The 21,947-nt window shown below is 52.7% G+C and overlaps 1 protein-coding gene across 2 annotated transcripts; it reads right to left on the bottom strand.

The window, feature by feature from the left end:
• Positions 1 to 2,136: 2,136 nt before the first annotated feature.
• SMPD2 (sphingomyelin phosphodiesterase 2) lies at positions 2,137 to 21,328 on the bottom strand. Of its 2 annotated transcripts, none has more exons than XM_034767478.1 (11): positions 21,209 to 21,328; positions 15,653 to 15,874; positions 13,957 to 14,053; positions 13,715 to 13,791; positions 6,289 to 6,382; positions 6,079 to 6,168; positions 5,367 to 5,449; positions 4,955 to 5,087; positions 4,521 to 4,625; positions 3,392 to 3,548; positions 2,137 to 2,731 (listed from the first exon to the last, which is right to left on the bottom strand). In XM_034767478.1, exons 2-11 carry the CDS (start codon positions 15,700 to 15,702, stop codon positions 2,388 to 2,390), a joined length of 1,230 nt encoding a protein of 409 aa, XP_034623369.1. In that variant the 5' UTR covers positions 15,703 to 15,874; positions 21,209 to 21,328; the 3' UTR covers positions 2,137 to 2,387. The 2 variants fall into 2 exon arrangements, with proteins under 2 accessions (XP_034623369.1, XP_034623370.1); XM_034767479.1 differs by having other exon boundaries at positions 15,653 to 15,776; positions 21,209 to 21,307.
• Between the last annotated feature and the right edge of the window lie 619 nt (positions 21,329 to 21,947).

Raw genomic sequence — 21,947 nt, 5'->3', positions numbered from 1 at the left:
ATGTGCCGGTGGGTGCTCACTGCTCAACCCCTGGCTCTGCCATAGGCCCTGCCCCCACTCCACTCCTTCCCGCGCCCTTCCCTGAGCCTGCCGTGCCCTCGCTCCTCCCCCTCCCCCCCCAGAGCCTCCTGCACGCCACGAAACAGCTGATTGGGAGGTGTGGGGAGGGAGGGGGAGGTGCTGATCGGTGGGGCTGCCAGTGGGTGGGGGAGCTGATTGGGGGGGGGGCTGCTGACATATTACTGTGGCTCTTTGGCAATGTACACTGGTAAATTCTGGCTCCTTCTCAGGCTCAGGTTGGCCACCCCTGCCTTAGCTGATGGATACACGGGACGCCCCGCCAAGGTTTACTCCAGGTGCCTTGCAGAGTGGATGTTTAAGCCAAATTAACTAACCCCTTTTCCCCCAGTGAAGATACAGCCTCAGCCTTAATGCTATATCGGCACGATTAAGTTATTCAGGGCATGAGCTCTCAGGTTCCTTTTAAGCCCAGTCCTCAGGGAGTTGCTGGATTCCTTTCAGATCAGTCCTGTTAGAAACTGTTCTTGGCGTGTCCCCCCCAAATGTGTCCTTCTGCAGCCCAGACAAGGGGGCCCATCCAGTGCCAGAGAACTGATCAAACAGCTACAGCCTGCAGTATCTGGCTAACACGTGTCTAAGCTCCGCTACTGTCACGGGGCACAGCGCCTCCTGCTGGCCCCCCTCATTACAGATTCCTGTAACTTCTCCTCTCTGTCATATGCAGTGTTGTAGCCATGTCTGTCCCAGGGTACTAGAGAGACAAGGTGGGTGAACTCTGTGTAAGCTCAAAAACTTGTCACTCCCTCACAGAAGTTGGTCCAATAAAAGATTTTACCTCGCCCGCCTTGTCCCTCCTCTCTGTCAGCAGATGTCTTCAGTGTCCATGGAAACTGGTGGGACTTCTTAATGCTCAGTACAATCTTCAGGAGGCTAACAGGATCCAGCCACAGCCAGCGAAAAAGACTAAGGAGCAGGAATTGAAGGGTAGGGGGAGAACGGCTGGGTTTTGTCACTGGGTGTGTCGGCAGCACACACATCTACCTAGCTCCACTAGCAGGGAAGCTGTGGCTGCATGGACTAGCCACTCCAGTACACACCCTGGGCGGGGTGGTAGCGCCCGTGCTGCTCCTGTGGCTGGAGCTAGCTAAATCAACGCTAATGCCAGTATATCTACGTACAACGCCTGTCCCCCCATCTCTCAGGGGAACTCCAACTCCTTAAGGCTTTGCCTTAGGAGGCTTAGGTCTTACTCTGCAGACAAAGCTACACCATGCAGCTCTCTTATTCCCGACCAGGGAATTGCTCGCAGGTGGTTCCCTCTTTGCAATAAAGCTTCACGGAGCCACCCCTGGGGCTGCCTGGAGCCCTGCCCATTGCTGCTGGGAGCAGTGAGGGCAGAGCTGTAACTGTCGGGAATTTCTGGCCAAACTCCCCGGCGTAGATGCTCTTTTAAGATGGCCATGGAGGCGTTTACACTAAAGTGCTACTCTGAAAAGTGGCTGTAAAAACAGGCTGGCCTCAGTGCTGAGCGTTTGCTGTCCTAGCGCGGTCACGCTCTGCTCGGTCACGCCTGTGTGGCTACAAAGGGCGGCGTGTTTCGTCGTAGTGCTGAAGCAGGGATCCCATCGGGACTCCCTGGTCCAGAAGTTAACCACATTAGAGAACAGAGCCGCACTATGGGTCTGTCTACACTGCAGTTATGGGGAGCAGATCGCAGCTTGGGCAGACATACGCAAGCTAACTTTAACTGACCCAGCTTGGGTACTGGAGCGGTGAACCTGGAGCAGCACAGGCTGTTCACACCGGCCCAGAACCCTGGGTAATGACTCGGTTTTCACTGCTCTGGTATCTGAACTAGCTGGATTAAAGCTAGCTCAGGTTTGTCTACACGTGCGACAGTAGCAACCAGCGATTGCAGTGTAGACACGTACCCTCAGTCACAGCCGGACAATTCTAACTGTATTACCAACAGGCCTGTCCTATCCCCGCGTGTGTCGAGGGGAACAGCAGTCTCTGTTCTTTCCTATGAAGATGCCCCTTCGAGAGATCTCCCGGGACTAATACCCCACCCCCTGTTAGCAGTGTTAAAAGCACTCAGTCTCTTAAAGAGGTGAATACAATCATCTGTTCAGAAAGTTTATTTAACTCTAAAAGGCAGCGATAGAAAACCTGCTGTAATCAGTAAGATACCAAATGCTCAGTAATGCCGCTTGTTTAAAAATCAAGTTAACTATAAAAAGGTCTGTGGAGCAATCCAGTGCAAAGGAAACCGCCTGCCCTTCCCCTGCTCTCCAGGGCAGTCGCCGCCAGCTGGCAGCGCCATCCACTGAGCGCCCAGGAGCCTCTTGATCCCCCCCGCCGCTGTCCTACATGGAGCTGAGCTTGTCCTGCAGCGCCTGGAGCGCCAGCCTCATCTGCTCCTCCGTCCCCTGCAGCATCTTCACCTCGATGGTGTGGAAGACGTACAGCACCATCGAGAGCAGCAGCACCACCGTGGCCAGCAAACTCAGCAGGGAGAAGGAGAACTTGGGGAAGGGCTGCGGGGAATCCCAGCCCACCAGGGAGCTCAGGCCCATGGCCGCCTGCAGGAGCAGCAGGAGCAGGGCCAGGATGGCCATGCGGCCGTTGGAGTAGCGCTGGTGCTCGGCGGCATGCAGCCCCACCCTCACCTCTGTCCGGGCCTCGTTCACCACGTCCACCAGCTCCGGCTCTGCAAGAGAAAACGGGGGCTTAGCCGCCGCGTGCGACAGCTCCTCCCAGCCAGCCAGGCCGCCTTGGATACAGCCCCAGTCTCCCCAGGGGCTCACGGCGTCTTACCTGCCAGAGAGACACATCGTGCCGATAAGGCAATCAGTGGGACCGCTATGCGGGGCGGGAGGATTAATTTGCACGCTAACTGGTGCCTCTGTCAATGTGGTACCCGGCGTACGCCGTTTTCTGCTTCAGGACGGAGCTTTGTGCAGAGTGAGGGGCATTCTGGGCAGGTATCCCACAGTGCTTTGCTTTGCTGCTGGGCTCTATGCATTCTAGGTCTTTCTCGCCATGCGGTGTGAGATTCTCTAGTGCCAGCTGGATGGAAACGATTGGGCTGTGGGATCAAACCCAACCATTCCCTCGATTGCTCTCTTGGGGTTTGCAAATGGCCCGCCTGCTATCGTGGCCTCGTTCCTGCAGAGCATGGAAGAAGGAGCTCTGACGTGGCTGCGGTCGGAGGCTCACCTAATGGCTTGGCAGGCTGACCTGGCTGGCAGAGCTCTCTCAAGATCCCAGTGCTCCAGGCCCCGGGCTGCAGTCCATGCTGCCCGACAAGCTGCCCTCCCTGAGCCAGCTGCGTCCCCGTTGCCGAGGTCTGAGCGGCCCAACCACTCACCGACTGCGCTGCTGCTCGAGGCCTTGGCCTCCTCTCGTGGCTTCACACACAGTGTAGCGATAACGGCTTCGTGGTCCGAGTAGGGAATGCTCTTGCCAGGGGCGGTGCCCGTGGTGGTCATGAGGCTGTCACATTTCACCACAAAGCGAGACAGTCCCTAGGGGAACGGAAGACGGAGGGCAATGGGGCACAGTGCTACGCAGGTCCTGGGGCCATTCTCCCCACGGCCCCTCCCCGGCCTGCCATGGGACGTGGCCCACTTGATGGAAGTGAAATCTGCTGCTCCGTGGCCTAGAGGCTGAAGTGGGAGCTGGGAGGCCGAGTGCCCTGTTCTAACCACACAGAAACATCTCGAGACGGAGTTTTTACTGGCAATATTTCCCCACCGTCCAGAGGGCTGACAGAGCCGAGCTCCGCCCTCAAGTTACAGACAGCAGGGCAGCGATGTCGCTTAAAGCCATGCAGTGAGCAAGTGGCAGGAGCTGGGATTATAACTAAGCCTTCCTGCATCCCAGACCTGTGCCTATCTGCTCAGACCTGAAAAGCAGGAAGACCCTCACAGTACAAGGGCTATGGATTTTGGCTAAGGGACTTCAAAACCAGTAAGATCTACTATATAATATGGGAGGCAGTGTTGCCTAGTGGACAAGGCCTCAGGAGACCTAGGGTCTATTCCCAGCTCTGCCCCTGGCTTGCTCAGTGACCTTGGGCAAATTGCTGACCCTTGCCTCAGTTTCCCCATCTGTAAAATGGGGCTAATGCTATTGACCTTATTGGTAAAAGCGCTTTGAAGTCTAGGGATGAAAAGCGCTGTACATAAGAGCTTGGTGGTGGTAACGGCGTAACAACACTGTGCTCTACCAACACAAAGCAGCATTTGAGCCCAACAGCCCCTGACGCTCGGGTACGTAACAGACGTACCTGCTCTGGAAAGGCTGCTGCCTCTGGGGCCGAAGCAGCCAGGACAACAGAGTGTGAGTGTGGGATGGACCAGACCCAGACAGGCCTCTGACTCGCAGTGTTGGGAAGCGGAAGGCAGTGCAGTCTGCTGGGCAGTGCTCGGCACCAGGACGCAGCCTGGGCCCTGGGTAGGTCGCCTCCTGTCTCCGCCCCACTGTGCTGCACGTACCTTGTAGAGAACGTAGTCGATGCGGATTCCCAGCGGGAAGGGCTGCAGCTCCTCCTTGTTGATGAAACAGTTGGCTGGGACCAGGGTGTAGCCGTCCTCGCAGCCCTGGGAGCCAACACAAGGTCAGTCAGTGCCCCTCCAGACGGACCAGACCCTGCCCGTCTCCCAGAGGGGGTGGGGCGGAGAGCCAGCGTCCCGCTGAGGGGCAGGGCTCTGGACTCTTACAGGGACTGCAGCCTGGCTGGTGGCTGGGAGGGGAGGTGGAGGTGCTGGGGGACAGCAGGCCGGGGAGGGAGCTGGGGGCGCTCGGGGTGCAAAGGAGGGCCAGCAGGTGGGAGGGGAGCCCAGCTGCGCCAGGCCACTCCTGCGTGCCCGCCTACCCATCTCCCTCGCAACAGCTCCTCCCTGGCCGGGCCCTACGGGGAAGCGCTTACCTCGAACCTCTCTGTGTCGGCAAAGGAGTCCCGCAGCCCTGTCCAGCCTCGCAGCAGCCGGATCCCCACGTCCCCGGGGTGCATGTTCAAATCCCCACCGACCAGCACCACGTCCGCTCCCTTCGAGGTGTGTCTGAGGGGACGGGGCAGAGTCACTCGGAGGGGCCAGAGTGAGCGAGCGAGCGAGCCCCCCCGCGTCACGCTCCCTATGGCACCCTCTGCTGAGAGAGCCAGGGACTGGAGTAGCTGGGGGCTTCTCCCACAGCTGATGCACCCCCTGTGGGGAGTAGCCGGGTCTGGAGCAGTTCCGAGCTCCCCTGCTAACGCCCCTTCGTTCCCGAGATGAGACACCGGGGTACAAACAAGGTCCCATTGGCGATGAGCCCGCGGGCGGCATCTCTGCTTTACTCACTGTATGAACTGAGCCAGCTCCCAGGCCTGCACCACTCGATGGGGGAGGTAAACGTCCTTGTCCCGGCAGTACTCCGCAAGGAGCTGGGGGAAGGGAGGACACAGGCAATGAATCCAGGCGCTTGGGGACAGACCCTGGGAACCTAGCTCTCGTCTGCCCTATACCAATGCCCAGTGTGCTCCCAGGCTCCAGGCAGTCTGGCTTTAGATGTCTCAAGCCAAGAGGCATTGGATGGAGAAGGAGAGATGGCTTTTCGCCTCTAGGGCTGAATCCAGCCTTCCTGGGTAATAACTGGATATTGCTGGTTAGTGCATCCTACAGGCTCCCATCACACCTGGCACTAACGGAGCCCCTCGCTGGCAGTCTTTTGTTTCCAAGATCTGTGCCAGCAGGGGATGACCCTGAGCATCTGAACTTCTTTCCTGCCCCATGTCAGAACAGCAATGCTGCTGTATGGGGGGGTGAATGTCCGGGGAGGTGGGAGGGGGGGACTGATGGTCTAAGGGGGCTCAGCTGGGGCTAGTGGGGTGAAATTGAGCAAAGGGCGATCAGGAACCCTTTCCTGCTGGTGGAACGGTCTTCCAAGTAAAATAGTGAGAGACCCCATGGCTTGAGACATCTCAAGCTAGACTGCACTATGTTTTTCCAGTGACTCCCAGCCTCTGTCAGATCCTTGGCCCCCGCCCCCCACCTTCCCCGCAGTGAGACTCACGTGGGTCACATACACATGGAAGATAATCCCACAGATCTTGATGACGAGGAGCCCCACGGCCTTGCCGCAGAACCAGTCCCCATGCTGGAGCTGCCGGGACAGGAGAGGAGAGAGAGAGAAGGCTGGTTACAATCCGCGCATCGCTGCAAAGGCCCTCCCCCCCCGCCCGGCCATAAGCAGGCCCCGTGGCAGCCGGCCCCCTGCACTCACCATGTAGGGGTAGCCATTCAGGGAGTACTGGTATAGGAAGGTGTCCAGGATTGGGTATCTGGAGAACACGCAGAGCCCACTGCCAATCACCCCGCTACGAAAGAGAAACTACAGTCACCATCTTCAGCCAGAGCAGGGCCGCCTTGTCACTCAACCCTGCCCTGCCCTTGGGGGTCACTAGGTGGGGTTACTGAGCAAAACTCCCGGAGGAAAGGAGTGGGGGTCTAGTAGTTACAGCAGGGGTGAGGTGTCAGGACTCCTGGGTTCTATTCCTGGCTTTGGGAGGGGAGTGGGGCTGGGGTTAGATAGTAGCGGACTGGGGGGTCAGCAGTCTTCCAGCCAGATTTAAAAAGGGGTCTTATTAATGAGTCAGGGTAAGCGATCGGCTAGAAAAATGTTGTTGCTATCACGTGATGCACGTATCTGGTGGGCAACCAAGGTGGCTACAGATGCTGGAAGTGGTGCCGTTTTTTTTATATCACGTAAATGTTTAAATGTTGTTGGGCATCAAGTCTGAACAAAACCCCATCAAATCCCCAAAAGGGCCATAACTCGAAGAAACACAGTATTAATTTTGACCAAAATTGGCAGAAAACGTCTAAGTACAATTGATAATGCAACTTTGTTCTCAAAATAGTACTGTCTGGGAAATATTTAGCACCAGGTGATATATTTGATGCATGTTCCTGTACTTTTTTTGCTTGTGGTTAAAGCAGAAGTCTGTAGTCATGCGACACCATGTACCATGTAATGCATCCAAATTTTTGTCAGTATTCAAAGAAAGGACTGATTGGAGAAAAGTTTTTGTCGCTGTTTTTTATTTTATGAATACTGGCTGCTGTCCAATGCTTGCTGCACCAGCCACTGATGTTAATATAGTGTACACCCTGATGAAATACTTTCTGGGTATGTTCTGCTCTCTAGGCCAGGTCTAGAGGATGAAGCAACCTCCTGCAAAGCACAGTTGATTAAATGGAGGACTCAAAGGGAATTTGACAATGGCCGCCTTGAGATGGGAGCCATGCATCGTGCAATGAATGTCATGGGTGATGTAGGCAGTGTGATGCAGGAAAGTGGGTTTGAAGACATCCTTGTGGAAGCCATCATCTATGCTGCATCAGTCCTCTGCCACGCTCTAAGAGGGACAGCATATAACCCTGGTGTTAGAATCCACAAACTTATGAATAAGGCAACGCATTGCTGGAAGTGGATGGCACCTGGCGATCCCATGAACAATGTTCTTCCAGAAGAGGAGACGAGCCCCATCTCGGAGAAAGCTCGAGCACGCGTCGAAGCCTTTGACGACGTGGAGCCGGCACACGGAGAAAACAATGTGGAAGCACAGAATGCTCTGGCAGAGCACCCAGTCACTCCACCAGCTCATGGACACATGTTATCCAAGGAACAAACTGTTCAGAGACTGTCAGGACCTCAGCTGGTTCTGGGCATGGTCACTTAGCAACCTAATGAGCGTGGCTGGGCCCAATAAACCCTCACTAAGTGACTGTGCTCTCTGATTGGACAGACGGGCCAACAGATCTCTATTTAAGCCTGGCAGACACGCAGCACAGCAGACGAGCTTCTTGTTCAGCCCTTGCTTCATCTCATGCCTGTTCCACTCCAGCCCTTGTCCCTGCCTTCCTCTGACTCCTAACGCCAGGCTCTGACCACTGGCTTGTCTCCTGATCACGCCTCTGATTCTGCCCCGACCACTAGGCTGGCCTTCTGCTTTGACCACCGAGTCGCACTGCCTACTCCTCAGCATGTCTGCTCTGGGAGAACTATGTCACGGGATTCTCCCAATTGCTGGTGGATTATGTAGCAGCAAAGAGAGATGATAACAAGTCCACGGAGCTTGAGACATTGGCAGAGATGATTCCACTTGATGTCCAGTGTGGTCATGTGAATGAGGCAAGATGGGGTTGTGTAAAGGTAACAGAAGACAGACTTGTGGAGGATGAGAAGCCAGATATATATCATGTCCCAGTTGATAGGGAACAGAGTACTGGACTGCCAGACCCTTCAGTGGTGTGTGGCATGACATGGCCATCAAGCAATCTCTCAGCAAGGACTGTGGGAAGCATCAGCAGCTTTGCCCAAAGGATAAGGCTCTGACCCAGTATTACCTGACTACGCATTTTAAGGCAGCTGTACCAGCTATGACAAACAAAGGTGTGGAATGCAGCCTTCAGCAGTAGATCGCCACAAAGAAGCCACCACAAAGTGCATGGCTGCTGCTGTCCAAGATATTATAAAAGTCGTGACTGAAAGAATGACCCTGAAACAAGCCCAGACCACTTGTGAACGCTGCAACGTCTACTGTGGCCCTACCTGAAACTGCAGAAAGCTTGTGCATGACCAGAGAGAATGGCACACAAGAAACGAAGCAGTTTGTAACCAGTAGGCTACAAAGGGGGGAGGTAGGCCTCTTTTAATCCCATAAACAGGCATAATCGCAAATCATTTGGTAATCACAGTTGAACAAAAGAAGACGCAGACAGCACAAGCAATCACTATTGATGGTCAGATATCCAGCAAGCTGACAGTTATTGTCCAGTCCAGAGATGCTGATAGCAAGAGTCTGATGAAGTATGAGCTGGCACCTGCCCCGCTTTCCCTCTTGAGATGGATCTCTGAGAAACACCCAAAAGAGCAACATACCCTCTTGGCTGGAGAAAAATCTGTCAGTGGTTAAGCTACCTTGTATCACAGGTTGGCTGTACGTTGTGTGACAAGGTACGTCCTTATGGTTGTTCTAAACCTGCTGCCTGTTCATTTCATCGGGTGACCCCTGGTTCTTGTGTTCTGTGAATGGGTAATTAACACTTCCCTAGTCACCTTCTCCACACCATTCCTGATTTTATAGACCTCTAGCAAGTTCCCCCTCAGGTGTCTCTTTTCCAAGCTGAACAGTCCCAGTCTTTTTAATCTCTCCTCATATGGAAGCTATTCCATACCTTGAATCATTTTTGTTGCCCTTCTCTGCACCTTTTCCATTTCTAACATATCTTTTTTGAGAGGGGGGCGACCAGAACTGCGCGCAGTATTCAAGGCATGGGCATGGTCAGCTGCTGAACAGTATCCATGGCTGTTGTTGGTGACAATTATGCAAATGAAGAATCAATGAAATTTGGTGAGAGAGCCCACAGGCACGATGTCCAAATGCAAGAAGTTTGGAACCTTACTGTGCTAGCAGCATTACCAAAGCAATGTGTGACGCGGATGCTATATTCAAAGACTAAATCTAACTTGCAAATTTTCTCCTCACTGTCTGGTTCGTGAAGTGAGAGCAGAGATTGTCAGCTGGTCGTGAAGTGCACTTTGCCGGTGGGTGTCACAGCATCGAACGAGCAGCGCGAGTCGTGCCTGGCCACCATTCTGCAATACCGAAACTCGAGGCAGATCCTGAGGAAGCAGATTCACAGATGTTCTTGCACATTGCTCATGCAAAGCAAACACCCAGAGTAAACAGGCTGCTTGGACTCAGATGCGGAAGTTCCGTGCCAAAGATAATGCTCTGTTTGTGGGGCAGCTGGTGTTGGCCCAAAGAAGAGCTTCATTCCCACGCACAGAGAGGCTACGGAGCTGGGAATGGACGTGTGTCTGAGGCGGCCAAACAGTCATGCACTCAGTGGTCGTGCCTCTACTTCAGCTATCAGTGGCATGGGAAAAAGAGATGGCTGCAGACAGCAGCTGAGCACCCGGAGAAGGAGTTTAGAGCTCTTCTTCCCACCCCTCGCAGCAGGAGTGTGGAAGTAGGGGGGCACCAGAATGTCTCTCACACATCCATTTGGACACCCCAGGCTCAGGGCACTGTGTCTATGGCATGCATTGTGATTGTTTGTTCTCAATTCCCCACTCTGGTCTTGGGGCTGAGGCAGGGGCCTGCACTGCTGCTGTCTATGCTTCACTCCCCACTCTGAGCTCAGTGCTTCTGGCATTTACAAAGCATGTCCCACCTCAGCTCGCTGGTCTCAGGGAGGTGGCTGTCATATGGACCGGGCATGCCCACTCTCAGCAGCCCCCTCCTCTGCTCTCCGGGCTATATGCCTGTCACATGCCTAGTCTCAGCTCCCTTACGGTCACAGTGCTGTTTGCCTGTGATATGGACCAAGTCTACCTGCTCTCAGCTCCCCGTCTCAGCCTTGTGGCAATACTCAGCACTGACCTCCCTCACTTTGAGATGCCTAGAAAATCGGGCACAACAACGGGACCCCCCCAACCCCGAGTTAGGTGGTGAGGCTCCTTCCTCAGTTAATGGGGAGAGACAGGAATTAAGACTGGGCTTGTTGGTCTAGGGGCCAAACTGGGCTGGGGAGGGCTCCCTCATGCTTGCCTGGTGAATCTGTTCCCCTATTATTTGGGCCACCAGCTGGGTTACAATCACTTGTTAGTCCAGTGGTGAGGGATCCCCGGGCTGCCTGATGAGGAGAAGGGCATTGCCAAAGGTGCTCCCTTGAGCTTGCTGCTGGTCCACTTTATTAATTGGAGGGCCAAAGGCAGTCTCAGGGCTCTGCTATAGCCCAGTGGTCAAGGGGCAGACCTGGGGTGTTAGAGGTCCTCGTTTGAGTCTCCCTGTGCTAGGGAGGGCCTTTGGTCTTTCCTCTTGAAGTGGTTCCACTTGAATTAAATATTAGTTGGGCCAAAGGGCTCCTCCAATGTGAAAAGCTCTCTATAGGCCAGTGGTGAGGGTACTACCTTGGGATGCTGGAGGTGCTAGTTTGAGGCCTCTCCGTGCCAGAGGTGGAAAAGGGATTTGGAGGGGGAGCTCCCTTAGTCGTCCCTCTTAAAGAGATTCCACTTTAATTAAGTATAAGTTCCACAAAGGTTAGCACTAGAATAACTCTATAGTCTACTGGTTTTGACGCTCGCCTGGAATGTGGGAGAACCAGGTTCACATCCTCCCTCTGCCTGTTAAGAAGAGACTAGAACAGGGGTCTCCTTTCTGACCAGGCTAAGAGGCGGGAGCTCCTTGTTTAAGTCCTCTCTCTTTTGCAGGAGGCAAACGCAGCGGGGCATGTGTGGGGTCAATCTACTCCCCCTCTCTGCCCAGAGAACCTGTGGTGATGCCCCAGACCCTACCAGGCCCTGAACAACGAGGAGGTGGGGCAGAGAAAGGGATCTGGCTCTGGCTCTGGGCAAGAGGTGCAGAAGATGCCTCTATGTGTCAGAGGTTTGGGATCCCTCAGCGGTTAAGAGCAGCTTTGTGAGGAGCCAGATCTATCGCAATTCCCTCCAATGACCAAGAGTTACTCCCTGTAACATCCCAATGGGAGGTAACGCCAGACATGCCCTCCAGGCCACAAACCCATAGACTTCCCCAGGACACTAGTCAAGTATCCTTAGGCTTGGAAGGACCAGATTTTTATCAGTAAACGTCGCTTTCACCGTGCACACACAAACCGATGGAAAAAAAATATGAGATAAGTGAAATCTACAGACAGGCCGAGTCAGAAAAATGCTGCTTGAGAACTTTGATTAACTTCGTATATTTTGACCTGTGGCGTTGACAATTTGTGTTTTAACGGTTATAAAGCTTTAACTTGTTGAATCTCAGCATCTACTGTCATTAAATAATTATTTCCTGACCTCTCCCTCTAACATTCCAGCAAAGGAGAAGATTTCATGTGGATAATACATTTTAAAAATGCTTAAAATCATAATTCAGTGCAACTGTGAAATTTTCAATCAATCAAAATTGAAAAATATGCTTCACAATAAATATCAACACTACTGGTCGAAAGATAAACAAATCAACATCGAATTCTGGCAAGTCTAAGTATCCCTTAAGCATTCTCTTCTGGCAGAGGGAGATGGGACAGTTAGTACAGACACAGGGGATGGCTTTAAAGCTATTCTATCAACTCTATAAATGTCATAGCTCCCTGTATGGGAGAGTCTCCAGGGGGAAAAAGGGATTCACTCATGCAAATCCCCAGGCAGGTAAACAGATCTGGAAAAGGCTCAAAACCCCACCGCCCCCAGCCTGGGAAATTGCACAGACTGGTTTGGACTGGTTGAAGGCAGTGACCAAATAAAGAACTGGGAAGGGTAGAAAGCGACCAGCCTGACATGGGGAAGGGGGTCACTCTCACTCGACCCAAGAGGGGATGTGTCGCTGTGACCAAGAGGCACAGATCCGGTGGGGAAGGTCTAAGAGACTGTTCCCTTCAGGGTGTCCATGTGGAAGGCGGGTGACACTCCACAGCAATTGACTAGTCATTTATTCACACCTCAGTTAATCATGTATGAACCCCTTACAAGCACACCTTTAATATCAAGCCTGTTCCAGGCTGTATCTGAGGGGGCAGGAGACGTAAGGGCTGGGCTAGCACTGGAAGGGATGACCCTGCTTGCCTTTTTCCCTGACAAAGTCTGCTTGGGTGCTCCTGAGAGATGCTGTCTCAGCGAGTCGTTATCTGCTGCCTCCAGTCCCTTTGTGCCTGCCCATTTATGGTCATGACACAGCTGCCCCATGGGCAAGCTCCGCCCAGAGAACGCCAAGAACCCAGTGTCACTGCCCCGGGCACTGCAAAGACAGCTGGAGAGCATCACTATTCCCTGCTGGGATCTCAAGGGAGCTGCAAAGGGCCTGTGATAGGGCCAGAGACAGTTTGCGACATCCAGCTAATACCCTGCCCTTGGGTGATAGGCTATCCTGGGGGCGGGGCGGGGAGAATGTTCACCAGTCACCACCCTAAGGCTCTGTATCAGAGGGGCAAAGGCCGCTCACCTGCTGTGGTCCCCTGGGGCGGGGACACGGCACGTAGCAGCCTGCCAGGGTTCAGTGCTGGCATAACAGTAGCAAACTTTATTATGATTAAGAGGCGGCGCTTTCTGCTGAGCAAAAGAAAGGGTGTCTCTTATTTCCAGAGAACATTTCCTCCCAGCATGCTTCACAGACCACTGCATTCACGGGTCACTGAAATGCAGCCGTCTCTGGGGTGGAACGTGGCAGCTGTTTAACAGTGCACCCCATCAGGTTCATGCAGCACCTGACATCTTACAGTGAGCTGTAGCTCCATAAAGTCAACCTGAACCCACGCAAACTCCAACTGCTTCCTTCGCCCAGAGCTCAGCATGACGTAGCATTGCCAATCCCAATCCATGAGCTCGGCTTAGCAGCTATGAGATCTTTAAAAATACCTTTCAGATTCTTTTTGTCTCCTGGTGTCATAGCTGCCAGGGCTGTGTTTTCAGACTTTCCTCTGCAACCACGAGAGACAGAAACCTCCCATCTGTTTTTTTAAGCCGAGATTCTCAGAGAATCACATGAGTTGAGGAGCTGGGACTTCAGGAAAACCATCAGTGACCGCAAAGCTCCTGATAAGATCCCGTGAGTTTGCAAAACTGAGTGCTACCTGCTGCCAGGGCCCCTCTGATACACGGATAAGCAGCACCCGGGGACTCCAACAGCGCCTCTTACCTTTTGAAGTAGTGGGAGTAGGGGTAGCAGACAGTCAGCTTCTGTTTCAGCTCACAATAGTCCCTCTCGCTCCACACCTGGAGAAGCAGGAGAGAGGCTGAGAGCAGCGGGAACTCGAGTCACAGAAGAGAAGCCAGTCCAGCCCCACCTGCTTCCATGGCCCTCGCCCTCTCCCTCCTTCACCCCCAGTCCAACTCCCAGCCCTCATCACCTCCCGCATCCTGGCCTCCCTGAGCCCTCACCTCCTGTAAGAGTGCCAGGTCGAACCCCTCCTGGCTAAGCGTGTCGCCAATCAGCCCAATGCGCTCCTGCCGCAGCTTGCTCAAGTAGCGAATCGCCCTGGGGGGAAGAAAGGAGAGGCTGTGATGGGCATCCTTGACAGCGGCTCACCTCCTCCTCCAACCAGCGCAGCTCAGGCCCCTAGTGCCTTGAGCAGTCATAGGGAAAGGCATCTAGGGAGGGGTGCCCATGTGCTGGGAGACCCCTGAATGCCAAGGATTGCCCTCCAAACACGCAGCGGACTAGAGCCCCAGCCCTGTCCTGCTTGAGGCAGAGATACAAAAGGGACAGGAAGTTTCCTTCAGCCTCTTGCACGCTCACCTCAGCTTCAAAGCTAGAGAGACTCCTCCAGGGCTGGCCTGCGGGGACAGAGGGGCAAGCAGGGTGGTTGCCCTGGGCACCAATTTCCGGCATGCGGGAGGACACCAAATCGGAGGTTTGGGGGGTTTTTTGGCTCAGCCATTCGGGGGACATTGGAAACATTTTCTGCCCCAGTTAACAAAACACCCAGGGCCGGCCCTGGACACAGTGCAAGGAGAAGCAGGAGCAGCCGGGTTTAAAATCAGACCAGACACAGGACTAGGAAGGTAGAGAGGAGGGGTGGAGGGGATTTGAATTCAATAGGGCTTCATGGCCCTGGTCGCATCTAATGCCTACGACTCCACAAAGCCATACGCAAGATGAGAGCCCTTGTGGGAGGCCGTGTTTGCAGGCCTGGCCTGACTCCTGCATGGGTCACGTAAGGTGCTTTGCACGCGTGCTTGGGAATCGGGGACAGCGTGTACCCAACACACATTAGCTGAGCCAGTTTCCTTGCCCAAACCTGAACCCGCAATGCGCACAGTCTGCCTGCAGGCAAGAGCTGCCGGTGCACGAAACAGGACTGGCATTCTGGGCTGAGGAGGCTGGCACAGAGCCCACAGCAGTGACGAGGTGAGCAGCGCCGAGGCTCCCTGTATGGGGGGGAAGAGTGGGGCTTGCTCCAGGAAGGTAGCTCGTTGCAAATGGACAGGGGGGGAGGGACCAAGGTGGATCAGGATGGAGCCCCTGGACCTGAGTAACTCCTGACTGCAGGGTGCAGATCTGCAGCTAAGTTGGGAGGGATGGGTTAACCGAGGCCCTGCTTTGCCTCTGGTGACAGATCCCTCCTCCCCTCAAGACAGGGGCATCCAGCTTTGTGACACTTCACTCACACATCCCAGTGGTGTGAACAACAGGCACCAGGTCCCATTCCCAGGCACCTCTTCTAGGATAAACGACACCTCTAGGAGATGTCTAAATCCTCTAGGAGATCCTGGGGTGGGAGATGCCACTGCCAGCATCTCCCACCCCAGGATCTCCATGCGCTTTACAATGGCAGCCCTGCTGTGAGGCTGAGGGACATATATTAGCGTCCCCCCTTTATAGGAATTGAGGCACAGAGAGGCATCAAACCAGCAGTAGGGCTCCTGGCTCGCAAGTCCTCTGCTTTAACCCCTAGATGTAATAATCGGGAACGTGCTGAGAGAGATCTGAGGGACCCCCTGGCTGCACGTCTGTGCTAAGGTATGTCATGCCTCTCCCGGATGAACCTGCACCCACTGCCCTGGAGAGCCACCCTCCACGAGTCTGCTTTGAACTCTGCTCGTCCAATGGAAGAGCAAACAAACGGCGACTTACCAGCAATTGAGGTTGAAGACGCGCAGTTGCAGCGGTGGATCCGTGTCCATCACAGCCAGCTGGTGGGTCGCCGAGCCTTCTTGCCGTTCAAGGAGCAAAGGGCGGAAAGCGAGGGGAATCCGCTCTGATGACGAAGCCAGCGAGAAAGGGATTGGAGGTGGTTTGAATCAGGGTCCCCCCTCGGTTCCGGGCATCTACAGGTTCTCAGTCCACGGAGTGGAGCTGAGTGAGAAGAGAGGTGTCAGGCTTTGCCAGGTGATAGAGTAACTAGACGGCTGCATTGGCAGGTTAGCTGGAGAGGACAAGGGGGTGGGGCGACTGCTGGCACTATCTCAACACAAACACCTGTGCTTCTGTATGCATCTCTTGGCTAACTCCCAGAGGCAGCAGATGGGAGGCGACAGTAGGAGGGAAAGGGGCAGAGCTAAGAGGGGTTCAGGAATTAAAGGGACATGCACAGGTGAGACTGGGCACATTTACACACGCTAAGCCCGCACGGACATGCTGCTTGGCTTCTCTTTTTCAAGGATTTCAACTGAAGCAGGTGAAGAGATAAACCCCCACCCCACCTGCGGCTGCTACTCAGACAGCACAGCGGCTGGGAAGTGCAGGAGAGCCAGGCAGTGAAACCGACTACGCTCCTAAGTGAAACTGACCGGCCAGGTTTTCCCCCACCAGGCTGAAAGAATCAATCATGAGAAGTGTATTGGATTTTTAAAACTCTTCCGGTTTTAATCTGGCCCTGGGCAGATGACTTGGGCTTGCAGGGCTACAAATTGCAGCGTAGGGTACATCTACACAGCTATTAAACACCAGCTACACAGGGGCAGCTGGCTCAGGCTTGCGGAGCTTGGGCCATGGGGCTAAAAACTGCAGTGTAGATGTTTGGGCTTGGACTGGAGCCCGAGCTCTGGGACCCTGCAAGAGAGGGAGCTCAGGTTTACAAGGTCTATAGGTGCCTAAAGTTCCAGATAGGCGCCAAAGTCAGCTATTGTTAATTTGTGCCTAGAACCTTTCATCTGGGGGACCTGAAAGCGCTGCACAATTCCTCCTCCTTCCCCATCTACACCTCTGTCACCACCGGGCAGGATTAGCACAACCTGTTCTTTTCAGGGTTCCCCTAGACGTTCATGCTGAAAGTTTAGCTAGTGCATCACACAGCGGCCTGCTTGCTCAGGGGAGCAAGGCGGAAACAGCTCATGACACCTGTGCTCTGCACACCGCTCCGGCACGCAGGTGCCAGTCGGGGCATCAGTTTCAATCTATAAGGCACTATGTGCTTTGGAACCTGGCCACAGCCGAGACTATCTCTGCCCCTAAGCCCTACTGCAACTGCAGGCAGTCCCTACACATGAGCTCCTCACAGGCCCAGAATGCTCTCAAATAGATGGTTCTGTGGCACCGAATCTGGCAACCTGCGCCCAAGTTTATTCGCCTTTGGAGCTTATTGGCAGGCTCGTCTTTTCAGACAGCGCTAGCTAAGAAGTTGCCTTCTTTTCCATTCCCAGTTGCTTCCCAGGTAGGGGGCTGGTTAATTGGGGGAGGCTTAAAATTTCTGCCCATTGAAAGGAAGTGAGACATACCATGGAAATGGGCAAACTATAGATTATTCAGACAATACATGCATGTGTAGGTACAGCACGTATAAGCGCAAAACCTTACGTTAATGCAATGCTGAAATTTTCACATTTAAACACAGGCCATGCAGGGAATGAAAGAGTTAACATAAGCACAGTCACATTAATTCACTCAACACTGCACACACTGCATGAATTAAGGGGGAAATATTAAAAGCCTAAGTATCCATGAAAACGACAAGATACGAACAAGGAGACGGAATTAACGTTGCTCTGAGATCCGTACACGGTTTCATTTCCTGAACAGCCGGTGTTTAAAATTTGCAAGCTCCACTGTGTATTAACACAGGCGTTTGCATGTATCTTCTTTAGTTAAAAAAAAGAACCAACCCGACGACGGAGTTGCCTAACTGCGTACTGGTACAATTTCAAGGTTTTAACTCAATTATCTGCAGACACCATACCACCCCCCACAGCATTATGCAACTGTGCAGTACACAGAACACCACTACTTCAACCACAGTAAATACTGTTACTGTGCATGTGCAAGTAACCTTTCAACTGCTTGTAAACTCTCAAGGCGATATTCCTCCTTTAAGAGGAACCACAGCTTTAATAGTCTAAAGTGGTGTTATAAAACAGGACCGCCTCCCTATCCTAAACTATTGCAACAAGGGTTTGCAGTGTTGCTTTGCAGTGTGAAACAGCTTATCTGTTCCTCCCCAGAGGTGGCTGCATTTCAGTGTGGTTTGTGAAGCGCCTTGTCTCTCTTTGTACCCACTCACCGCCCCAGAGCATTTTCAGAGCATTCTAAAAAAAAGAATCCGTTGGGCTGGAACTTTCATAGCAATTGGCCTAAAGGTGACTATTTTCAAAGAAAGTTTGAAGACCATGTGATCTTCAGTAGGCTTGCATGCAAACATGTAACAAACCCATGGCCATTCGGAACATCACGGTAAGGGATGGTCTTCTTTAACGGTGTACCCACATTCAACGGACACAATGTTCAACATGACATTACCCATCCACACTGACTGCAAAGTCATGAGTAACACGGTGTTAGTTAACACAACGTACTTTTCTAGTGTAGACAAGCCCCTAGATGGACATAACTTCTCCTGACCAAAAGGATAGGCCCTCACCATTGTAGATAGGAGATTCTCCATTAGCTATAGGCAGTGGAGGGCTGATATCACAGAAGTGATTAGTTCTGACTCCAGCCAGCAGCAGGCAGTGATTGCCCCTACCAGTTTGTTACCATAAGAACATAAGAATGGCCCTACTGGGTCAGACCAAAGGTCCATCTAGCCCAGTATCCTGTATCTGACAGTGGCCAGTGTCAGGTGCCCCTGAGGGAATGAACAGAACAGGTAATCATCAAGTGATCCATCCCCTGTCGCTCATTCCCAGCTTCTGGCAAACAGGCTAGGGACACCATTCCTGCTCATCCTGGCCAATAGCCATTGATGGGCCTATCCGCCATTAATTTATCTAGGTTTTTTTTTTTAACCTGTTATGGTCTTGGCCTTCACAACATTCTCTGGCAAGGAGTTCCACAGGTTGACTGTGTGTTGTGTGAAGAAATACTTCCTTTTATTTTGATTTTATTATATCTTAGAGCCAGTTAAGTTATCCCTTATGGATACCACTCACTGTGAATATAGTCCCAGTTTTGGTCAGTGAATCATTTAACTAACCCAACCCTCTTTTCTTGGACTGCGTTTATGAATCATAAGTATTCATGCTTTGCAAGACGCCATTTGTGTTCTGCGATTGGCCATCTAAGTCACAACACATCCTGATTAGATCACAAACATTTTCAATAAGAGAATGCCACCCCGTCCAGTATGGATTTTTGGGCAATTCATCCTTTGTGCTAACACGAGCAAAACATTTGAATTAATACCGTCCGACACTCAAATGATGAATTATAATACAGTGGAACCACAGAGTTACGCACACCTCGGAAATGGAGGTTGGTTGTAATTCTGAAATGTCTGTAACTGAACAAAACGTGCTGGTTGTTCTTTCAAAAGTTTACAACTGATCATTGACTTATACAGCTTTCAAATTTTACTTTGCAGAAGAAAAATGCTACTTTCCCTTTTTTAAAGTAGTTTACATTTAACACAGAACTGCATTGCATTTGCCTTTTTTTTTGTGTGTGTGTGTGTGTGGTCTCTGCGGCTGCCTGACTGTGTACTTCCGGTTCCAAATGAGATGTGTGGTTCACTGGTCAGTACATAACTCTGGTGTTCGTAACTCTGAGGTTCTGCTATAATCATTATCTATATGACAATAGCACCCTAGTCAAAATCAAGATCTCAGTGTGTTGGGTGTTATACATACCCCAAATAAGAGAGCGTTTACAATCCAAATACCTACACAGCTTACAATCTAAATTCACACAGGGTAGGAGAAAGGAAGTATCATTATTCCCATTTTACAGAGGCCAACTGAGGCACAGAGAGAATAAATGACTTGCCCAAGGTCACACAGGAAGCGAACTCTGGAATTCAGGAGGTTAGTCTGTTGACGTAACCATCCTTTATCCACGTGACTCACGCATGGCACTGAATTAAAAATTTATTAATTTTTATTTATTAAAAAGCAAAGATGTGTTTGTGTTCCTTTTTGAACGACCGTACTATATATTATAAACAACATTAACATATTAAAACAAGACAGAGGGAGATGCCGTGGTTACTTCCCAGCTATAACACATGGTGTCATGCATAGTCATAGACAGGATATGAAACCCAGCTAAAAAAAATTTTTTTTTTAAAGTCACGTGAACACAGGTAACCACATGAAGGGAAGTTCAGAGCCACCGTGTATGAATGGAGTGAGAATGGAGTGAGCTGGAATTATACTTCTGATCTGTGCAGTATTTGGTGTCCGTCTAATGAAGAGTTGAAACAATTACACGTGACATACTTCCGTAAGGACGTACAGTGGGTAAAAAGGCTTTACAGAGATTTATTAAGACTCCACCCCTATGCGGGGATCAGGGCTGCTTTAAAGCTGCCACGATATGTTCAGTGGAAATATGATACTGCCAAAAGTCAGCAGGAGAGGACGAGTATAAATGTCCCAGGCCCGGTCTGCACAGAGGTTGGGTACCAGCATAAGGGCGAGGGAGGGTGTGATTTCGTGTTTAAAACCAAAAGAGTTAAATCAGTCCAAACCCTAACATGGTTATGGAGGTATAAAGGCACCTTATACTGGTAAGGCTTATTCCCCTTAATGCATGGGAGCGGTTATAAAAAGGATATTTATAGGCTGCTATAGCTGCATCCATGTTAAGGGGCAGTATCACTTCAACTCTAGCTCTTTGACCTGCAGCTCTAACACACTGAAACTTCGCTCTTGTTAGCCCCTGGCGGAACAGGGGTCTCTGACTCCTGGCCTGGCACGTGCACAACCACCATGGTGCCCGCACTTTGGCACCCTGTGCAATAGCGCTCGGGCTCACTAATATGCATGTCTCCTGGGGAACGGACGGGCAATTCAACCTGCTGCGCACCCCCCCCTCCCCGAGCCTAATAGGGGCGCAGGCAAGCCGGGCCCCATAGCCGGCCCCTGACGGTTTTCAGAAGTGGGAGGGGGGAGGCAAGTCACCCCCCAAATAATTATATCTTTCAGAAGCAGGGGCAAAACGCCTGGCGCTTTGCCATTTGCAAGCGCTAGAGACGCGAAGCGATGAATAAACTCGCTGCACGGGAGGGATCGGGGCGCGGGGGTGGGGAAGGGAGTAGAGCCCCCCCCGGCAGGAGAGAGACGCACTCAGGGTAGAGCTTGGAAGCCAGCGGACAAAGGAAGCAGCCGCGTCTCCCTGCAGCTAGGCCCGTGGCTGTGCCCTGGCGAGCGCCGGCGGGAGCCTGGCACGGCTGCCAAGGGGGCGCCCGCAGCCCCGCCCCGCCGGGGACACATGGGTGCGCCAGTCCCTCCCCCCGGGTCGCCGCTGGGGGTGTCTCACCTGCTGCGGGCACGCGCCATTTTCCCGGGCGGCTGAGCCAGCGGCGAGGCGGGGCGCACGGGGCATGCTGGAGCTTGGAGTCCTTCCCGGCGGCGGCCGCCTGTTGCTGGGGGGGCTGTGGGAAACTACCAATCCCGCGGGGTGGCGCTGCCGGCTGGGCGCGGGAACTACAAGTACCAGGAGGCTGTGCGGCTGCAGGACGCCTGCTGCTCTATCAGCGAGGTTAGCTGGAAGCGAGGCAGGGGGATAAGTAGCGGGGTGATGCACATTGTGGGGTGTGCATGACTCACTCTGGGGGGGTGGGTTCCCCCCCAGGCGAGGGGGAGGGGTTTCTAGTTTTAAGGGGTGCAGGGGGAGGATTGGGGGGAGCGTATGTTTGTTTGTGTTGGGGAGAATGCACAACTTTTGCACTTTAAAAGTGCCTGCCAAGGTGCCTACATTTCTAGGGACATGCCCTCGCCTCCACGGTCCCCCTCCATTCCCCGTTCTAAACAAACCTCTGGAGAGAAGCATGCAGGCCCACTGCAAATCCCTGACACAATAGATCAGGAGGGCAGGTGGAAATGAAGGGGAAAGATTGGGGTGGAGAAAGAAAGAAAATACACTGGAGGTGGAGACAGGAAGAGAGGGGTCAGTTCAGGTTTGTTTACACAGAACTTTACACAGTGATTTAGTTCAAGGGTTGCAGACACATTTATTGATTTAAAGCAGGTTATATCTGTTTAACTTGCACCTGTAA

Source organism: Trachemys scripta, chromosome 4 (genome assembly GCF_013100865.1).
Source record: "Trachemys scripta elegans isolate TJP31775 chromosome 4, CAS_Tse_1.0, whole genome shotgun sequence".
Classification (NCBI taxonomy): Eukaryota; Metazoa; Chordata; order Testudines; family Emydidae; genus Trachemys; species Trachemys scripta.
Note: the sequence above shows the minus strand (reverse complement) of the source record. Positions and strands in the feature narration are given on the sequence as shown.